Here is a 22,638-nt window from a genome sequence, read left to right on the forward strand (position 1 = left end):
GGCGGCCGAGCCCCCCGCGCCGCCGAGGCCGGCGGGGCGGCGGCAGGGAGCGCCGCTCCCCCTGACGGCGGGGCTCCCGGCGGCCCAGCGCCGCTGTCAGCCGAGCAGGCGGGCGCCCGCGGCCCCGGAGACCTCCTCGGCAGCGCGGCGCTCGGCGCTACCCGGTACATGGATTACCTGGTAGGTCCCCCAGTGGGAGCGGGGCACCCCCCGCCGCCGGCCCGTCGGACATCTTACCGAGGGCGCAGCGGCTGAGGTGGTGTCCCCGGCGGGGGGTGGGCGGGCGGGGGTGTACGTGTGTGTGTGTGTGTGGAGGGGGCAGGTGGCACGGTGGGCAGCCGGGGGCCGGCCGGCTGCACTCCCCCGGCCCGCCGGGCTGGGAGCGGACCATCAGCCGGCGGGGTTCCGCTGAAGCGTGCGGCGGCCCCGCTCATTTGGCCGCTATTAGATTGCTAAAGCCGTGACCCGGGTCGCTGTTTTTTTCCTAAATGCATGAGCTTAGGGTACGCTTGAATGAACTAAATTGTCCCCCTGGGCGGGATCAGCCCTGCGCCCAGGCTGCTGGTATGCAGAGGTACCGTTTATTGCTCTTTAATGAATACTGGCCTTACTGGCCTGCGAGAGATGATATCACCGGCGCACACTTGGGGCTGGGGTCGTGGCTGGTGGTCAGGCTCACCGGCGTACGCTCACCGAGCACGGCTGGGTCACGGGCCAGTGACTTCATTTTCGTACGGTGCCTGCTTACCTGGGCTTTTCAGCATCACGGCGGGAGAGTGTGATGGGCTCTCCCGTCGCTCCAAGCGTTGTTTCGTGAGCGCCAGCCTGTGACCTGTGTCCCCTCTTTCGCCGCGAAGTGCTGCGAAGAGCCAGCGAGGGCAATAAGGAGTAGGTCTCTTCTGGCTGACCGTGTTTGCTGTTGGCATCTGGTACGACCAGTCTGGAAGTGTCTGCAGTCAGAAACTTTGCTCAGCCTTTCTGGTGTCTTCACGTGAGATGTGCATGGGTGTAGGCTTTGAAGAGGGGTTCATGAACCAGTCAACAAAATCTCTGGAGATGCGCTTTTTAGGGTATTGATTTGAAGATTTGCCGTATTGAGATGAGACCTGCACATAGTGGATGACTTTTTCTTCTCTGACGACAAAATTAGCTAAGCCAGAAGTATATTAAGTATTTACTTAAATATTATTCTTGTGTCTATGTAGCTTAGATGTGTTTTGAGTTATTCAGCTTTATGCCAAAGAAAAAAAGGTTTTAGGCTTTTGTTTCTGAATTTGAATAACAGAGAGAGAAAATAGAAAATGTGTCCTGTGCAGCTGAAACAGTGGGTAGACTTCTCTTTTAAGAACCTAGTTAATGAAATACTGATGATAATAAACTTGCTGTGTGCCAAGTGCAGCCTTGTAGCTCCTTGAGACCCTGGAGCTGTTTCTTAGATTTTTTCCTTTATAAACTTATATCCAGATGAAACTGGCCATCCTGTACTTTTTGAAATGCTTGCATTAACCTTTGTGACTGCTACAGGCTGTTGGGTGGATGGCGAGCCACTCTGAGAACAATAAATTTAATAAGCCTTGGAAACTGAGAGCATGTTTTTGTATTAACTAAAGAGGGGGAGGGGATTAAATAGCTCTACTTGTTTTTTTTTTTCTTTTTCCCTTACTACTTTTCTCCAGTTGATCCTTTTCCTCTTTTCTGTTGCATGACCTTCCTTGGTGCTGTCTCTAAAAAAAAATATAGAATCTTCAGGATAATGATATCCTGACCATTCATGCAATTTTTGCTTGATGTTTCTGTTGTATCAGGGAGTATCTCTGAAGACAGATGTTCTCAAGGCCTCATGAATCTTACAGTGCGTGTCATAGTGCCATATGAAACATAAAGGATTCTTTTCATGGAGAAGTTGTTATAGATCAGCCAAGTTATTTTTTCCACATGACAAAAGCCAGGTGTTAGGGATGATATTTTAAACAGGATGCTGGTCCACTGGTGCTCCGGTACAGTCCAAGATGCCTTCATCTATCACTGACCAGCACTTGTTGCTGGGGTTTCCATACTTCTTGTACAGTAGGAGTCCCTTGATGTTTGGAGTGCTTGTTGCAACTGGCATCAACTCTTTTAAACCAAAGGAGAAAAAAATAGGAAAGTTTTTTATTTTTTGCATCTGTGTGTAACTTGGAAAGAAAACAAGTTCTGTTTGGCAGTTGAAGTATTTTCACTTACATTTGTGTGGAAGACTTCCCCTTTCAGTCCTCATCTTCAAGGAGGTGGGTCCTCCTTTGCCTTTTTCTGTTAATTGTGGTCCATGGAATGTCTATTCTTGGTAATGAACAGTGGATTCAAGCACCTTAGGAAATCTACTCAGACAAAAAGAATTCATGGTGGTGAGTTTGGCAACTAGTTGTCTACAACCCACCTTCAGCCTGGAGGGCCAAGCTGTTGCCAGTCTGCCCTAGTGAGAAGATGGGCCTGCTGTTCATATATGTGAGGCTTGCAGTTAGCGTATGGATGTTAACCTCTAGATGTAGTACAACCACCTCGTTATTTTCATAACAGCAGTAGCAAAAAGCTGTACATGTTAAGGAATTTTGTGTTTTATGCATTTATGTTGGGACACTGCACCTATGTGGGCTTCAAAACTTAAGCAGAAGGCCCGTTTGCTGTTTCCTCATGTTGGGCACCTGTGTTGTTGCAGCCTGCAGGCAGAGGCTTTTTCCTCTGCCTTTGGTGTGAAGCAGACAGCAGGGCAAAGCATGCCGTTGTTTCTGGCTGCAGTAGTCCCTTGACAGAAGATTAGGCAAAATTTTCATTAGCAGTGGGGCTGAATGAGGGAGTTTAGTGGAAGGAGGCTAGGATAACTGAGGTCAGGTCTGCTGCAGCACGGACTCAGGAGTCATTCCCTCTTGACAAGGAGTCCACCCTCAGGTAGCTCTTCCCAGACTTGCATAGGGAGGCTCTTTTCCTGATTTTTCCTGGATAGGGCCTACAATGATGGAGATTTTCTTCCTCTTTAAGGAGCTGAGCTCAAGAAATGCTGAGTATTTGCAGCATCTGCTAATATCAGCAGGTTATTGAAAGTGTTCAAAACCTGCTTAAAGCCAAGTCAGTTGGAGCCAGCTTGGACTATGGCCCTGAAGCTTGTATGGATAGATACCCAGAACCTGTGTAGGACCTCTCCTACTTACAGTGTGATCCTTGATTTATGGCTAATGCCATTTGATCAAGCACTGGTATTACAGGAGTATCTTCTGTGGTGCTCTGGCCTGGTTTTGCATTCTAACAGAAGAGTAGCACTAGCCTTTGTGTCTTTAATAGCTAGAAGAGGCTTTTGAGCCTGGTGCCTGTTGTATTTTTGTATTGATATATTACAGTGTTAGGAGTAGTGTGGGGTTTTGTGTTTGTGTGGGTTTTGTGTTGTTGTTTTTTTTTTTTTTTTTTCCCAGCCTAGCTAAACCTCTAAAAAAGAATCTGTCTTCACTCATTTAGAGGCACTTTTTATTCATATAGTTTACTCTCCTTGTATTGAAGTTAACTCCTTTAAAACATACTATGCGAACACAGCTGCGGCAGTGTAGATTTGTATGTTTTTGTGACTACATAATCTTGTGGTGTGCCTGCAGCTGCCTTGTGCTTCGTTCTTGGTGCATTGTGTCTGGAAGGATTACGTTGTGTACATAGACTTGTGTCGGCTGGCCTACATTCAGTAGACTATGCTTAATTTAAGAAATTATGTCATGATGCATCTTGTGAAAAGCATGGCATGTGACCAATCTTACAATTTTTACTTGGAGAACTTGTGGGGAAACAATAGCAGTGCTTCAGTTTTTCATATGTGGTACTTGCAATGCAAACTTTAGGCCACTGAGTAGACTTTCGCAGTATACTTCTTCAGTGGCATCTTCTATACTAGATAGGGATCTTACATTGAAGGGTTGCTTGTATCAGGCTGATCTGCATAGAGCTTTTAAAAGCGGCTTTAGAGGGTGATGTAGAAATTTGAATCAGTGTGACTTCACAAAAAAAGATGTCTTACATTGCCATGAGAGTTTCTAAGATAAATTTGATAATCTGTTTAATGTTGTATATTTAGCATTTTTAATATGATAGCTTATCCTTAAATTCTATCCTATGCTATATAATATCTTAGTTGTATATAAGAATGTTTCTTGGACAGGTAATGAAGAGTGTATTCCAACCTGAAATGGAAGATAACACTTCTTGTGTGAATAATCACATCAACTAGTGATTTTTTTCTTTTATTTTTTCTTTTCTTAACAGTTAAGCATGAACATGAGTACTGCAAAGTCAAGAGAGTGCACACTGTTAGTGTGGTAGAATCCTTGCTGCTTTGTTGGGGATTACTTTAACTACAAGTTCAGTTTTTTTCAGTTCTTTGTACGTTTGTTAGCAGTTACAAAATATTTTACTCCTGTATGTGTGCACACAGAAGCTAAAATTTGGGTAGTTTTGCAGTAAATTGAACTAAGTTTTCAAATTTTAGATGAATAGGCCTTGAAGTGACTTCAGAGTTTCTTGGTTTCTGAATGGTCTCGACCTCAAGTTCTGGAGAGTTAATGTTGGGGCAAAGTCTTTCTCAACTGGGTAAAGCTGCGTATACCAAGCTGTGGTGTTCCTAAAAACATTAAGTGAAATTAAAAGAAAAACCCAAACGTTTCTGAGCAACTTTTCTTCCTTGAACAGCTTCCCTTTAAGACCTTCCCTCTTATTTAGTTGAATCCTTTAATTGGACAGGTTTGATTTAGAAAGTGGTGATACAGGGTAGATCGTGATCACTTAATGGTTCTGATCTACTTCAGATCCTGTCTTTCCATTGCTGCTGTGTGTTCCATTGTTAGGTATCTGCAGGCCATAGAAAACATTCTTTCTTGTACTACAAATGGCATTTTGGAGGGATCTGTTTGAAGTTAGAGTCTCACTTCACTGAAATTTTGTAAATCAGTAGCTGCTGGTTTTTGAATAAGGGAAGACGGGGGAAGGTCCATACTAGGAACCCTGGGTTTTTCCTCTGAGGCACGTATAGGTTTTTGATATGTCACCTGCAGCATAAGCAACAAAGGTCTGTGTAGGCTTGCCCTCTTATTGTTTGCTAAACATCTCTCTCATCATACAAATTTTGTCTTTTGTCATGTAACAATAAGGATTATTGGGGCTGTCTATTGATTCATCTGTCAGCCCTAAAGTCCTTGAAATTTTACACCCTGTGTAGAGCACAAGGGCTTGTATCTTAATATACTATCCCTCCTTCAGTTTGAGAAGCTGATCAGGCACAAGGGTGAGGTGTCTGACAGTTGTTTCAAAATAGAGATATAGCTGAACTCAGGAAACAAGGCAACTAGCAGGTGTAAGATCAACTAGTGTACAGGGTGCCTGCAACTGTATTAGCCTTTGAATTGGTTGTGAATTTTTGAAGTGCATCTTAGTCACCTCTGCTTACTGTACGTAGGTTTGCTTTCCAGAGTGGTCATAGATCACATGAACTTGGTATTTTTCAAATTAAATCAGAATGAAGGATGCACTCAACTAACAGGTTTTCAGTCCACAGGACCAGTTCACAACTAGTCTGAGGTAGAACGCCTGAGATACGTAATATGAATACTTGGTCTTCAGCACCAGCTCTGGCCATGCTGCACTACTTGCTATTGTGTACATAGCTATGGTTGCTTAATCTGGAAGTGAGAGGGCTGCTGTTGCTGATTACTTTCTGCAGCAGCGTAGCAGCGTAGGAAGAAACCCAAAACAAATTTTTGAGACCCTCACCCAAAGAAGTTGTGGTGGCTAGGTTCCTGCTAGTATCTCAGCTCTACGAAACGTAACATTCAAATCTAAATCAACTGGGAATGGCAAATGGAATCAGTTCTGGGAGATGACCTCACCTGAATGAGTATACTTTGATTTAAGTAAGTTCGTGAGTTCAAGAACCTAATCTAGCTGAAGATGTGGAAGAGAGGTGCTCTGGAAAACAAATCCTCTTCCTTTGTAGAACCTACCTATCCAGTATTGCAAACAGTTTTTGCTTACTGAAAGACGTAATCAGCCACATAGAAAGGACGATAAAAATATTGGTAACTTAACTCACTGGAAATTACCTGGCTGAACACAGATCAGTGAGCAGAAGTGTGGAATTCCTTTGCAGAAGATGGAAGTCAAATGCTGTATTTGCTCATTCTGGAATAAGAAGCATTACTGAATTCCCCAGGTAAACTTTTGATTCAAAGGTGGCTGTTACGAACAGTGAAACCTGATACAGCTTCCTTGGGAATATAAAAGAATGCCTTAATGTGATTATAATTTCCAGCACAAGATTCTGTGAAGTCACAGGAGTATTGCAGTGCCTGAAATTTCATTCTCTTAGGCTACACACAGTCAAGAAACAAGTGAATTAGCATGTTTAAAATCAAATTACTTTACCGTTTTGCTTTTTCTGTGATGAGGATTGCATTAGAGTGGCAGATGTTATTACATCAAAAAATGTATCCCAGTTTCTGAAATTGTGCTAGTCTGTGTTTGTTATGAATAGCCCTATAATGTCCTTGTGAATTAGTCTCAGGTTCAAGATGTGTTGGGCCCCATGTTACTCTGCAGTATGTGGCTCCTGAATTCTTCAGTCAGACCTCCAAGCTTGAGGCAATGTGGTGCTGAATTTTAAGGTTAGAAATACAAGCTCCTAATGAGTGAGAAAATCTCCATTTAGTAAGGACAGACTATTCCTCCAAATACCCCATACTAATTACCATTTTTAGCTTGTTGTCAGTATCATCAGCTTATGTTTTTTAATACTGCCAGCTTGTGATGTTTATTCTTAAACTGAGTTCTGAAGTTTTGTGATTATGTGAGGATATCAGCTTTCCATTAATAAAAGAAGCAGTTTTATTTTCAACATTAAAATGTGGGCCCAAACAGTTGTAAAGCCATAGGGAAAAAAACATATGAGGTACTTAAAATCTTGTGAGTGATTGGGTTTTGGCTCATAATACTCTGGAGTATGCTGGTTTTGCTTTTTTTCACTATGTGTGCAGCAAAACTTTCTGAAGCACAAAGTGTCTGACTGTGTAGAAGTCCTTAGGGACATAAATATTTGCAGTTGAATAAGAGATTGGCTCATCTAATGCTGGAGCTCTTCAGAGTACAGAACTTTTGTTTTGTCTCACTGGCAGCCTGGTGAGGTGACTATTAATTGCCAGCACGAGGGTGTAAGTAGCTTCCTGCTGTCTGAGGAAGAGACACAAAGCAGGAAGTCTAGCTGACGAGTCCTCTTGTGTTTGGATGCAGTCCTGCCCTACAGCTTTGCTGCTTGTAAGAACGAACAGCAGGAAGAACATGAATCTTTGTACAGTGTCTTGCTTGTATGGTGTATGTTTTGGTGGAGCAGTAGAAGAAAAATTTGTTCACAGGACCACATTAGCTTTTGGCATTGGAGAGTCTGGGGAAGCAAGATGGCATCCAAGAGCCAGTAGGAACTGTTGATATGGGGGAAGTGAGTTTGCAGATTTTTTTTTTCCTTGTTGCAACTTGGAGTTTTTGGGTGGAAGAAACATTTGTTTTCTATGTTTTATTAGCTTTTATAGCAACGACTGCCTAGTCTTCCTTTATATCATTTTGCCTCTAGTAGAGATGAAAAACTTTGAAGCAATTAAAAATGAAGTAATCATTCTGTAAATTGTCAATAGTAAGTTTCAGAAATGAGCATTAATAGCAGTGTTCTGGCAGTGAATAAGAGGGAGAAGAGAATGCAGAGATTACAAGGGAATTTCATTTTTGTTTGTGTTTGGTTGTATGAAGTGCATATGCTTTGGATGGGCTGATGCCGTGACAAATATTAAGAGTGTACACTGAATCTGGGAAAAAAATCATAATACTCCTTTTGATATTGGTAATAAAATGGCAGATGAAATTCAGTGTTGACAAATGCAAATTTGCTTATATTTATAGTAGAAGTCAAATGGCAGTACAGGTGCATGGATAGGACTTTAAAATACCATCTGTGCTCAGGAAAGGGAAAGAGGTTCCTTCTTTAAACTGTTGTCTCAACCCAGACACCTTTCAACAAGTTTAGAGTATTAAGAGGAAAAAGAAAGAAAAGTCTTATTTTTACGCTGCTTAAATGTAAGGTTTGCTGTTGTCTTAAACGCTGTATTTCTGGTTGTATCATCTCGGAAGGAGTATTGTGAAACCAAAGAAGATATAGAGAAGGATGACATGGTAGTGGAAAGACAACTGCTTCTGTACAAGGAGGGGTTAAACAGTGATAGCACTTCAGTCTGAAGAAGAAACAGCTGAATGGTGTGGGGAGGCAGTATTATAGACATTTTTGAAATCATAAAGAGAGGGTAAATAGGCAATAATTAATTCCTCTTGATGGAAGAGCTTGATGACAGGTATAGTCCAGGAACTGCTTTTTCCCACGAGTATAGTTGAATTCTGGATCTCACTTGTGCAGTAACGTTAGGGAGGCCAAAATGAGTAAACTAAGAATTTGTACAGTTCCTTGGGAGGCACATCCGTTCCGGGGGGGTATTAAACATGATGTTCAGTTGTGATGGTAGGCTTGTGGAGATCCTGAAGCTGTGATTGTTGGAACTTGAGGAGGTGTCCTTGAGATACAATTCCATGTATGTCCTGGTTCTTATGCTGTGTGCTAAACACCTTCATCCCTTCTCATTGAGGGGACAGCTAGATGTACTTCCAGAAAAGGAAACTGCAGTTAGAAAATGGAGATATTCTGGATGGTGTCTAGGAGTGCTCCCCGGTGTAAGTAGAGTTGCATTCACTGCACATGAGGTGAGACTTTTTAATTCAGAGGGATTTACAAATATACCTAATCTGCTCCAGGGACATGTAGCTAAAGGGTTGCTTCTGCTTGGAGGTGCTGCCTTGACATATGAGCAGAAGCTATTGGCCTTCCAACATTTGTATCTTAACCAATTTATGACTTTATGTGTAAGGCCCACAACACTGAGTGAACCTGAAACTGAGTTGACAGTGTGTGTAGAGTGCAGTGATGATGCACTTCACAGTGAGTGATCTCTTCTCTCAGTGCTTTACTCTTGCCAGAAACTTGCATAGTTTCAGGTTACAGCAAGACTGGATAAAAGGTACAGAGTTCTTGAGAAATGTCTACGTTCTTCTTGCAGCTATTTTTGTGTTGGCTAATCTGTGCCTTTCACTGTATGAACCATTGCAGTCCTGGAAACAGTCACGGAAAACTGTTCTACTGAGAATATTGCCTAAAAGAGAGGAGAGCATTGTTCTCTGGTGCATCCACTTGAATACTTTTTATGATGACAAGAGAGTTCTTGGATCCAATCGTATTTCCTGTTCACATACTGCCTTTCAGTCAGCATGAGATATCTTCTAGTCTCTAAACTCAGATTTATTTTTCTAATGGCCCTGTACAAGGAGGTTCATATTTGAAAAATCTAATTATTCAGCATTAAAGGAGAATATGGAAATATTTTATGTGTCTTTTATCCCTGAGAACTGTATTAAAAAGAACTTGGGGAGTTTAAATTAGAAATGTTATTAATGGAATGTGCTAGAGGGCTGTGACATCTTGTGCGGAAAGAGGAGCCTTCAGGTTGCTTGGAGTTTAGTACACAAGCTTAGCAAACAGCAGTTCTGGTCAAAGTTCCTACTACCTGTACTGTAGCGTAGTTATGTGTGCTTTTGGGTTACCTGCACATTCTTTAAAAGACATAAGCACTGAGAATTTATTTCAGGTTCCATACGTATAGGTACCTTAAAATCCACGTATTGTTTATACTTGTATTGCTAATTTTCACATTTCTTACACGCTAAAAAAGATACAATTAAGAATGGAGGTGTAAAAGCTTTTGCCTGAACATCCAGCAATTCCAAGTGGTTACTGGGGTGGAACACTTCTTTATAAATGAGCAGGAGGGCATCTTAATCTTTATTTTACTAAAGAAACATACCACCAGAAAAAAACTGACAGCTTCCTTTTCTCATATTGCTTCCTGCTTTTGTGGTCTTGGAACTATATTTAATGCTGTAATTTATTTAGGATTATGGCAAAGCAAGCTGAGGTGAAGGTGAGTATTTCTGTTGGTTGGCAGAATTGAAGATGCCAGCTCCTGCAGTTCTGTCAAGTGTCAAGCCTTTTGTGCCTTTTCTGAGAAGCTGATTAGCATCCCTCCTCCCCTTTTGTCCACCAAGGTTTTTGAGACTAGTGCTTTCACCTCGGTGATTGCAGCTTTCAAGTGATCAGTTACAGAACGTGCTCCAATTAATATCTTCAAAATTTGCTCTCTTGTAAATATTTATGGGTAGGAATTTCAATTCATATATGCTGAAGTTACAGATATTAAAACAATGAATTTGTGGGGCTGCAGACTAATTATAGAATCATAGAATCATTCGGGTCGGAAAAGACCTTTGAGATCAAGTCCAACCATCAGCCCTTAATGTATGCCTGTGTCAAAGCTGTATGAGATTTTTTCTTTTTTAAACATCAAACACTGAAATTATTTTGTACTGAAGATACCTGGGTGCTTGAATAAATGGACAGAACAAACGCTTGTTGTGAATGAAAGGTTGCACAGCTGCAAGGCAGACATCTTTCTAAGTCATTATGAGCAGTCATGTTTTTACAACATATAATTAAAATAACAAAGTTTTGGGCAAATATGTATGTTAGCCATGAGTTTAGTTTCCAGCTGTGTAATGCTTGTGAGACGACCCTTTGTCTAAGCAGAAGGGCGCATATTGGCAGAGATGCATGCTTGTGTTGTTTGACCTGATGACTCTGTTTCTCACTTTAGACACGTTAAGTGACTTCTGTTAAGAATAAGTCTTTGTAGAATTTTATCAAACAAGGTATCTTTCTTTTGTAATATTTGTAGGTATATTTTTACATTATGTTTTCTTTTACTTTCATGCTTACCATGTAAAATCCTTTCAGAAAGCAACAATAAACTGTAAGTAAATTAAATGCAAGTTCTCCAATAATTGTTTTGTTGCCCAATTGTATGGTCCAAATGAGTTGCAAAACCAAAGTAATGAAAGATTACGTGTATCAAGAATAATTTCCCCATTGTAGCAGCAGATTATTGCATATATTGTAATTCAGTGATCAGAGGGGTAGTCTGTAGGATAGTGTCAATAAATATCTAATTATTTAAATCAATGCCTGACACTTTTCCAGTGATTAAACTGAAACAATATTGGGGGGACTGTCAATTTTTTTTTTTTTTTTTTTTTTGAGGGGGGGAGGGGTGAATATAAGAGAGAAACTAGTAACAGCATTGGAATTAATGAGCTTTTTAGAGCTATAGACTGCAGATCATTGGCATTGTCTTGGAGGCTTGGGGATGGATTAGCTTAATATTTCATTGGGAAATGCATAGGAGAAGCATTCATTGGTACTGTCTGTGGCAGTAGGAAGGGGAGATAATTTTGGAATTTATGCCTTGTAAGCTTGTTGCTTTCAAAACATTAACAGTAGCAAACCCAGCAACAGATGAGTAAGGTAACACAGGTGTAGCTTGCTTTATTCTACAGAAGCAAAGGTCCACAGGCACTTGCTGGGGAATTCTAACTGCAGCTTAGTTCTGCCATGATTATGTAGCTTAGAAGAACTGAACAAACAAAAACAAAAAAAAGAAAAGCAATTTATAATGCTGCACTTGTCTGGAATAAAAGCAAACTGTATGCATGGATAAACTGTAAGGGTTTGCTGCTGCTGCATGTTTACTTTCCTGGCAACCTGAAATAGTGTCTTGCTTTCTGTATAAAGTTGGGTTTGCCATCGACATGGAATCTGTCTCTACGGAAGATAGAAATCACTGTATGTATCACCCTGTGTTTAAGATTGGGCTTAAATTGCAGCAGACTCAGGTTAAACATTAGAAAACCTTCTAGTAGGGAGGTTAATGAAGCACTGGGCTAGATTGCTTGGGGAAGTTATCCATCCCTGAAACCTTTGGAACAATGTCTACAAATGCTGTCGGGAGGGATATGGGTACGTTTTATAACCCCACCACTTGGTGTAACATAGGATTTCTCAAAGCTGGTTCTATTCCTATTTTTCTGTGACTTTTTTTTTTCTGTGGGGAACTCGGAGCATAAGTTGTAGAATTGGATGTTTGTTTTGAAAGCTGGGAAAAAAAAAGAAAAAAAAAGAAGAAAAAATATCCTGGCAGTTGAAATATGCTTTGAAGCAGCATTTCCTTATCAGTAATAATATTCTAGATTGCTTCCAGTAAGAAAAGAGAATCAACCATGCTGTTGAGGTTTGCTTTCAGGTTTTTATGCTGTGCTTTTTGACTTTCAGACAGTTCAGTGAAATAGTTTATTTAAAATTTAAGTTCAACAGTTACACCAAAAGAAAAATGTTGCTACAGATTTTTTAAAGAGATGCTATTTTAATTTTTTAAAATCACAATTCTAACTAAATGGGTAATTCAATTACATTTTTTTGAGGTGGAAGGAGGTTAGAAAGCAGAGGCCAAAAAAAATTAAAAATGTTTTCATTGATACTGTTTGAAGTCTGTAGCATCCAGCACTGCACCTTCAGCATCTTAAAATACGTGCAGATGGTGTGTGAACTTGTAAACACATACTAAAAATGTTCCACTTGATTGCTTTAATTTTTGCCTACAGTGGCTTCTCAAATACCTCATTTAAAGTAATTCCCCAGTTACTCTTCTGAACAAATCATTATAAGCCTGGTTTATTGTACCTGAGTATAAAAAAAATGGCAAATCTAAAATATATTTTATTTTGGTGCTGGGGAGTTGTGTTTATTTTCTGGCTTCTTTATGCAGTTTAAAGAAGGTGTTTTTTATCTGTTTCATCAGAAATTCATAGTCTGTCCTCAGCCTCTCTGGGTGACTGCGGAAGACAGACTTGTGGCATCACAAAAGATTGGAAATTGAGCGAGTTGAGGGTAAAACTTTTAATATGATTATTCACAGCTGTAAGAGCAGATTAAGTAAAATATTCAAGACAGTAGAGAGTTCTATTTTGAATCTCAGAAAACTAAAGGAGTATGACTTCATAAATGTGGGAACATTAAATTATATTAATTATTTTGGTATATAGAGGAAGAGAGTTTGAATGATGATACAGGGAGAGAACAACTATAACATTGTCCTGGTTTGAGCTAGAACAGAACTAACGCTGTTCAGTGATTTTACCTTTCAGCTAAGTCTCTTCTAAATGACTGCACTTTCTGAAGTTAACAGCATATTTTTTCAGAAAATGTTTGCTTCTAGCAGTGACAGCGCTTGATGTTTAGAGTTACTATCAAGGAATGGTATGCAGAAAGGCTCCTGCTTGACCTTGGTTTCTATAGAAGCAAGTTCACTGCTGAATCTTGTGCCCTGTGTTGGAATGGTGTAAGTGAAAGGGGTCATAATGAAGTAAAACCGTCGCATCTGCAGGGAGGAGCGAGCCAGAGAGGTGACCCAAACTGACCAGCTAAGTCTTCCATCCCATATATGTCATACTCAGTATAAAGCTGAAGGATCACAAGGGTTAAGCCCTCTTCTTCAATGGCCAGTGTCTGAGGAGGATTCCATCCGTTCTCCTGCCTTCGGTCCTGATCTGTGTGTTTCTGATCCAGTTCCTGAATCCACCTCCTGAGCCTGGTTCCCGTCTGCTGCCGAGTCCAGCCTGGGACTGCCCCAGTGCCCGCCCTGCAGCATCAGCGGTGACGTATGGCCATTGTGGGGGGGGTGGTGGTGGTGGGGTGGTGGGGTGTGTGTAGGGGTGTGGTGGGTGGGTGTGAGTTCGGTATTGGTTTTGTATCTATGTGTATATATTTAGTAATTTTTCTTATCAGTATTATTAGCTTTTCTTTTACTGTTATTGTTTTATTAAAGCGGCTTTACTTTTTTTTTCCAAACCCATCACTCTCTCTCCCTTATTCTCTTCCCTTCCCCTTCTGGGACAGTGAGGGGTTAACAGAGACTATCTGCCATGCCTTAGTGGACAAATATTTAAACATGGAAGCTCTTTACAGTCCACTAAGAAGCCAAAAAGCACATTACTCTATTAAAATGTCTCTTGCAGGTTGTATTTAAACCAGAGTAGATAAAAATAAATGGGACTCAAAGCTTGCATGCAAGTGTTAATGTTGTGTACAGGCATTTTGGGGAGCATTAGGTAATTCAAGGCCTATAATGAAATACTGAATTATAAGTGTAATGCTGTTTATAGCTGCTTCTGTATGAAAGGTAGTGTCTGCATAATCTGAATTTATATGGCATTTTTCTCAGCTTCTTTAATACAGCCTGACAGAAGAAAGATAAAGTAATATACCATCGGGTGTTTCTTTCAGGGGAGAGGGGAGAGATGGGGAGAAATCTTAAGTCTTAATAAATGACATTCTTGGTAATGTCTTTATTTTAATTTCTTTAGACTATGTCTGAATGTATCCAGCTCTCATTTGCTGTTTGTAGAATTGGCATTTACACGGTAAGGCAATGCTCTAACTAACTAAATAGTTCTTGTTAGCGTTAATGCCATTTGAGTGAAAAGAAGTGATTTAGTTTTTTGGGATCAGGATTAAGTAATGCAGTTAGCAAAAGGGGTTTGTAATATTAGTTTACATAAACAGACTACAGCGTGGTTTTATCCTGTCAAAGATTTACTAATATCAGGGCTGAAAATGTATTCTCCACTTTAATTAAAAAGGTAAAGAAAAATTCAACGAACTTCTTAAGGTATAAAAAAAATTTAGAATTCATTTGGATAGTGGCTGAGAATTCTGGCCTAATGTAATTGCTGAAGGGTTTGTATACTTTTGCTTTTAAATATCGATGATGTTTGAGTAATGTCACATATTAAAACACGTTAGCTAAATGCACATATTGTTGTAAGCTTTGTCTGGAGTGCCTCATTTTCCAAATGCTGTTAACTTAAACTTTCCAAGCATTAATTAAGTTATATAAAAGGAAAATGAGGTTTACTTCAAGCATACATCCCAAACATGCTGTCATTTTCTTTCTGCTTCTGTTTGTTCCAGTTAATGATGAGAACAGTTAGATGAATGTGGTTAGATGTGTAACCTCTGCTTACACAATGTATAAGACATTGTTGCTCAATTCATGCTTCAGATCCTAAGCTTTTGGAGTGGAAGTGCTGCTCCTCCTGTTAATGCTTTTCAGGAGGAAGCCTGAGACATACCACTTCCCATATTATTAGGCTGTACAGTCAGAAGTGTAGGTGACTTTTGAACAGCAGTGATGTGGGCTATGTACCACGAGGAAGTTTTGCTTAAGAACACAATCGCAAAGTGTAACATTTGATTTTATTCTTAGAATTTGGTTCCAGGTAGGGTTTAATATCTGCTTGAGGTTTTTTTCCATGAGAATTGCCTGCATTGTGTTTTCAACATCTAAAAGACTGTTTTCTAAACCATAGAACATAACAGATTTGGGCAATATGGACAAAATCCTCATGTAGAAAACTGCTACTTGCGAAGTCAAAGGCATATTTTTCCTGGGGTATTTTAGGTTCCTTAGGAAGACCTTCTCTCTCCAAATTCCTGTGTGATAAGAGTATGCTTATCTGTAAGGATCAGAGAGGGTTACAGGATGAGGTTTTAATGGCTGCAAGGTATGCCAACCATCTGCCAGCACTTTAGAAGGCTATAGTAAGCTGTCCAAATTAATTAGAGAGGGTATCCAAGTATAAATGTGTGTATTTCAGAATCAGATACAAGCAGGTATAATCCATAGCAAAATACGCCTTCTGACAATAATTGGTTCTGGTTTAGTTTAAAGTAGGTAAGTGTGGTGTGTATACTGCAGTGCGCTGCTAAGTAGTGATAGCTGCAGGTACAGGGATAGCTGGATAACTGATATCTTATTGTGACTGTTTGGGCAGCATATTATTTAATTTCATTGAATGTTTTAAATTACAAAATATAAAGAGCTAGCTTCATGAAAGTGCTGAGAGAACTGATTTCATTGACTACTTGGTACTTAAGAGGGAAAGTGAGGAGGATGATGTGTAGGCTTCAGGGTGTCCAGAGATGCACTGTTGTGGCCACAGTGTAGAAGGTGGACATGCGTCCCATGTAAAGAGCATTTGAAGGCTAAAATAGTTCTTTTAGGAAAACAATAGGTACTGAGAGTACTTGCTTATATAGCAATGGCTGTCACTGGAAAGACAAGTTTCAGGTGGTCTGACTGGAGAGTGGGTTTGGACAGCTTTGGTATCAGAGTTTTGGGAGACGCTTGCTGAAGTGAGAGCTATGCGGAAACAGTGTGATAGTTCGTCCCTCGGCACTGTGCCCTGCTTATGGTCAGTTGTGTAACTCGGCCACTGGATTTGTTGCTCAGGTATATGAGCAGTTTGGCAGCTGGCAAGAGTGGTGCTCCCTACTGATTTTGAGAAGCAAACCACAAAACTCAATTAATATTTCACATTTGATTAATCCCTTATATCTTGTATCATGTGCTTTCTACTGCATGCAGTTTTGCAGATCTAATACTTTTTTTTTGTTAATTGATTGATTTTTATCCAAAAGCTAAGCTGTTTTTCAAATGCCAGTCCTTACCAGCACTGTGTGTTCAGTTTGTACTGTATTACTTGGATGCTTCCTGTTCCACACGTCCTCATTGTACAGTGCTGCAAGTATCTTGCAAAGGCTCTTAGTCCTTTGGACTACAGACATCTCAATTATTAGTCTGTTATCAAGCTGCTTATCAGTAACACTCTTGAGCATGCATTACTTCAGCTGGACTACTGCATTAAATAGGCTTCCTGTTTTTCAGGCCTGTAGAGATTATGAGATGGAGGAAGGGTTTATATAGTTATCCATGGCAAAAGAGCCTGTGCTGCCTTCATCTACCATGACTAAGAGGATAAAGCTTTCTTGTCTTGAGCTAGGAAAAACATAGATCTTTGCAAGAGTGCAGAAAGAGATGTGATGCCCGTTTTGGGGGATTAAACTGGATGAGATTACTTAGACGTGTATACCCTCAAAGAGGGGAATAGAAAAGCAGAGGTTGTTTATATAAAAACTGTATAGATATTTGTAAGGCTCTGAAGCTGAAAGATGTGTATCCGAAAATGAAAATGTTATCATAAACTTAAATGAAAACTTTTACGAATAAAAAAGCAACCAACCAATGAAAATAAAACTCAATTTCCTCTTTGTGTTTTACACAGCTAGTACCTTCTGGCAGAAGTACATCTTTTCATATGCATGCTTCTGCTTCTCCCACCATACTACCGTCTGAGTCAGATGCTCAGTTGAAAGTGTGGGAACAGGCAGATAAATTACTTCTTGAATCTGCATGACTGTGGAGACTGTAAGCATATGACAGCTTGTAGCAAATATTATCATTAACTTCCTTTCTGTTTCTGATTTAATTTTCTAAACCAGGTAAAAATCCTGGTAAAATAATGACGGAGAGTTCAGCCTACATGAACTTAAGGGGAAAAATAATCCAAAATTTGTTGTCTTGTAAGACAGTTTTTATGATGGGGCATTTGCCGCCTTTGTAGATATTTAGGACTCCACCTCAGAAAGGGTGCATGATTGTATGCCTACACATCTTTTCTGGAAGGTTCTCTGATACTCTGTACTAAGCTTTGAGACTTCTTTTTTTTTTCTCAACTGTTTGCATATAGTAGTAAGCTTTTTTGAACAGGGGGAATAAGGTATTCTTTCCTGTCCCTACCCCCTAAATGAGACTCCAGGAATAAGCAAAAAGTAATTTTCCTATTGCTTATTGTTTTGGATAACAAGGACAGAAGCCTCTGCCATGGTGAGAACTGTGCAAAAAAACTAGGGAGACTTAGTGGAAGCATGGTCCTTTGCTGGTATGCATTATAAAGAAAAATACTGGAAAAGAATATTTTCCTTTCTCGAATTAGAAAGTAACAGTTTTCCTTGATTGCAGAATATGGCATCAATAGATAAACAATTATAAAGTGCTCATTTAAAAACAAAACAATAAAGATAACAAAAAGCCCTCTGTAGAGCTTTCTGCTTCTCAGATCCTGGGTATGGCAAAAGTGATGCACTCTAGCAGTATTACATCAATGTTGGCATCTTCTTCCTGAAAATGATGAGTAATGGATATTTTGGTATTAGTAGCCTCTTGGCTTGAATTTGTGCAGTGAGATGCGAAAATAAATGATGCATTTCTATAGCTGTGCTTTCTATAGGTTGTATGTGGTAAGTATAGTAAGTGATGCAAATGTGCTTTTAGTTTGCTGGTTTACTTTGGATTAACTTACATTTGTCTTTGTTTATAAAGATAAATTCATGTCTTGAAATGGTTTGACTGGAAACAGCTGGTGTGCTAAGGAATTTGTCTGACGTTAGAACAAAACAGAAATAACATTTATTCATGAAGTGGTGGAGGGGAAGCTTTTAAGAGAAACCAACTGAGGCAATAACTAAAGGCAGTCATGGAATAGGAGGTAATCATGGGAGCATGTTTGGAAGGGTTCAGGAGCCAGCCTGTGACTTACAGTACGGAAAGCTTCCTGTGAGACTCTTCCTCTCCCCAACGTGGTTTCCCATTGGAAAATGCAAAGTTAAAGTAATAACAGACCTCATACAGCATATCCTGTCTACTCCTCCCTTTCCCATGTTGTGTCCTTGACATGAGCAGCAAAACAAAGGCACAAAAGGGCAGCAGGAAAAAATCCTTTTACGTGCTGCCCTTTGGGAAATGTGGACAATTCCATTCACAGTCACTGTTGATATTCTGTGGGTAGACTGCTGGAAAGGTATAAATATTTTCAACTTCCAGCCTTAAATGAAAGGTGCTTGCTACCACCTGAGTCTTGGCGGTGACTTGTGTTTGATGGGAGTCTATTTGCTTCGTTGTTGCAAATTTGTTGTCAAGTTGCTTGAACTGTGCTGGTTGTGGTATGCATTGCTACTAACCTAAACAGGAGAAGGAGAGGCAGAATGTTCTGATGCAAGTGAATGTTAGATATACTGTGGATTTTTTTGCTATGAGACTTTCCTTTCTACTGTTCTGAAACAAAGAATTGTGACACTTTTTAAAATTTTTTTTTTCAAATGGGGAAAGTAAAGACAAGTGAAGTGGGAAATCATCAAGGCTGGGCCAGGAGTGAGCATCAGAATACAATTCTCTACCCTTTCTCTCCACAGAGTTCATTGGTTAAAGAAAACTGTACTCGAATTGCTGAGCAGTCTCTTCTTGTGGCCAGAGCTCACGTTACCTCCTCAAAGAGCTCAGCAGCTTGTTCCAACCAATGCTGCTGTGACAGCATTACTTCCTTGAGCTATTAACTGATACACACTGTATTTACAGCCCTTTGACAACCTCTGACAACTAGTAATTGATTTCACGGGAAAAGGTATGGTTTGCCAAATTAGCCTGTTAATTTTTGTCAGAATGAGATATCTGTTTGACAAACTTGCAGGCTGCAATAGAGCTTTGCCCTGAACTAGGGACATTATGAACTCGGGTTGTGTTCCTTCTGACTAGTCTCTGCTGTCTGTGGCCACTTCCTGCTCTAGAAAACAGCAGTGTTGTTCCACAGACTATTAAATTTAGGGAGGACTAGGAAAAAAAGCCTCATTTCAAGAGTCTCAAACCTTTACTGTTCAGACAAGTTGCCGTTCAGTTTGTATTTGTCAAAGCTATGTTGTTAGTTATCTTGTACATAAACATTGTTTTGCATCTTCCCTTTGGAAGTCAGGATTCACGATCTGCAATGTTGCTGTCTTTCCAGAAAACAGTTGTGTAATGTACTGGCAAAATGTCATGTTTTGCCTTCAGTGGCAGGTCCGCGTGAAAAATAAAACGGCTCCTGTAGGCTCAAGTGATGCAGGGGGTGATTGCATGAATATGGAATTTTACCAATGGCCTCTGCTGAGCATCCTTTTTTTGTACAGTTTGCAAAATAGCCTCTTTAACTATAAAAATAATAATAATAAAAAAAATCTTTTAAATAAATAATAGATTTAAAATGTAAATTGTAAGTACATTGCAAAGCACAGGTATTCAAAATCCTGACTATGTCCTATGAAAAATATCACATACTTGAAATTTGATCTGCTCTGTGACTGTGGACTCAGTAAGGTAGCAGTGGGGCATGTTGAATTACTAAGTGGCAAGTGTACAATTCCAGCAGTTAGCTGTATCATTTGAATTATTGAGGGGGCAAAAAGTCAAGAAATGGCTCTTCAGTGAAAGTGAATTTTTGTCTTTCACATTCTGTAGTCCAGAGGTTGGGACTCTGCATAGCCATGAGGTTTGCAAAAAGGCAAGTTAGTTTGCAAGGATTCCTGGAGTCTGGTTGGGCAATTCTAAATTGTGATGAAAGATTGCCTTATGATTATGCTAAAAGTTGCATGCACTGCTCTGTGTGTGTGTGTGCAATCACATCCTCTACTTTGTACAGTTGCATAAATAAAAATCAAATAGCGAGTATCAGTAATATATATCATTCACGGTATTGGCATAGCGCTGTTTTAGTTTTATATATTGTTCTGTTCCCAAAAGTGCTGTTGCTTTTTAGTAATGTATTGTAGATTATTTCTGGTTGGTCTGTATTTGCCTTTAACAGCATCTGGACAACCACAATGTATTAGAAATTATGCTTCTTGCAGGGTAATTACCTTTTTCACAAGATGTCATGTTACAGCGGAAGTGGGATTAGTCTGTTCATCAGGTCTTAGAGTTGTGATACTGTGAGCTCAAAAGCTTGTCTATTTTCCTTAGACTGATAAAAGATTGCTTTTCCCTGTGAACATGATTGCACTGTATCCTAAGGACATCAATGATACATTACTATTATGATTACTGCTGCTGAAGACTTCCTGCGTTTGTTCAAGAATAGGCGTCTTTTAAGGGAAGAGGTCATACAAGTGGATAGTAGATAAAACAAATTGAAGAAAGTACATTGAATGCCACAAAATTTCATCCGTTATGAGTTAGCTTTGTTTTGGGAAAGAGCCTTCTACATATCTCCATTAGTATGTGTCTGTCCTTGGTGTTTTTAATGTTTCTCCTCATCATAAAGTTGAAAGTGTTTGCTCAGGTGTTGTTTCTTGCTGCTACAGCTTCAAAATGCCTTGAGATTGTGTCCGTGTGTAACTAAAGCCATAAATGCTTTTGGGAAGGCTGTCCTATGGGATCCTTCAGATCCTTTTTAAAGTAAATAGGCCTTTTTAGGTCAGCCTTCTATTGCAATGTTTGTATTTGGTCAGTTTGATTATATTTCACACAAATCTTAAACCTATTTATATTCTGTAATATGAAGACCTTTGAAGGGTGCCACTTCATTTTTATTGGAGAGGATTTATATAGTACCAAATTGCAATGAATTTTTAATGGGTTTATATTGCTGGGTATTATGTTGTTAAAGAGTAGAAAATGAGTGTTTAATACATACTGTAACTTCATACAGTGGTTCCACTGGTATGAATGAGTATAAATATACATACTTACATTTCAAAAGGTAGCTTTTGAGTAATTAACTGTATTAGTATCTCAAATGCCACTCTGGGCAATAGACTTTTAGGAATTGGTAAGATGTGAGAAGTGATGTCGAGGATGATTTGTGTCCTGAAAAGCAGAGGTTACTTAGAGTTATCACGTGGTGTGTTGTAACCAAGATTTTAAAATTCTGTTTCTGATGTTATCACAATTGCCCGTGTGAACATAAGCAAATCTGTTGTACCTCCCTTTGCAGCAGTATTTGTTCCAAGGCTTCCCAAACACACAAGTTCAATTTCTTAGCTGTATTTAATGCTATCAGTTAAAGTGCTAGACTCGCCTTGTCTCACTCAACCCTTTTGATGTCCTCTTTAACAGCACTTGAACACAGATTATTTGTTCTGCAGTTGTTTTATTAAATAGTAAAAATTAATAAGGCCAAAATGTGACTTACCCTTTTTGCTTCTTGCTGTTTGAGGAGCAGTACTCCTGTGTGCTTTCAGTTTGTTTGCTTCTTGTTGAAGAGAAACATGTAGTGCAGTGCACAGGGCATTCCTCAGTCCAAGTCATATGAAATATATCTATCTGTATGTCCTGTGTCAGATACATAGATATGGCAGAAGAGCTGCAAGACTGCACAGAGGTGATTTCATTTGCAGCAGTTCTAGCCAGCACAAGGTTGAAGCCAAGTACTCTTAATCTCTGACCATGGCAGAATGTGTTGGTTACCTGGTTTGTGAAGGATGTGTAACTCCCTCCTTGCCCCCTCAAAACTCCTGAACATCAGCCAGGTGGTGTGATTCTGCATTTTTAAACTTTTTTTCGTTGAGCTGCTTATGGATTACCTCAATGTGATCTGCTAATGTTTGTCACTGTCTTTACTCCTTCATCCCACAGCTCAATTATCCATTATTTTATCTGTTTTCTACACTCCTGTCCTGTTCAATGGTCCTTTAAGCATCACATTTGTTTTCTTTGCCTCTCTGATGTCATTCTGCTTCATCCTGGCCTTCTCTGTTAGATCAGACTTCTTACTACTGACCAATACAATGCTTTTTATTCTGTACAACTCACCTTCCATGCACCTCAGACGTATTAGTGTTGCTTTATTAATTTCCTCCAGTTTTAGCACACAGTGTTTTCACCTCTTCAGTTGTTTGTTCGTGTGAGTGGTTGTGGTGGAAACATTTTGAAGTAAACTGTATGCTAGAATCTC

At 39.7% G+C, this 22,638-nt stretch overlaps 1 protein-coding gene across 2 annotated transcripts in view; it reads left to right on the top strand.

Annotated features, from left to right (window-relative positions):
- Positions 1-14,403: 14,403 nt before the first annotated feature.
- ARL15 (ARF like GTPase 15) overlaps positions 14,404-22,638 on the top strand; it is a 209,997-nt gene continuing 201,762 nt past the window's right edge. For both annotated transcript variants that reach the window (XM_086479832.1, XM_086479833.1), the window contains exon 1: positions 14,404-14,457. In XM_086479832.1, the coding sequence (XP_086335958.1) occupies positions 14,404-14,457 (54 nt within the window). The remainder of the gene's footprint in view (positions 14,458-22,638) is intronic.

The sequence above is a fragment of the Leptosomus discolor genome, chromosome Z (genome assembly GCF_034619465.1).
Source record: "Leptosomus discolor isolate bLepDis1 chromosome Z, bLepDis1.hap2, whole genome shotgun sequence".
Taxonomy (NCBI): Eukaryota; Metazoa; Chordata; class Aves; order Leptosomiformes; family Leptosomidae; genus Leptosomus; species Leptosomus discolor.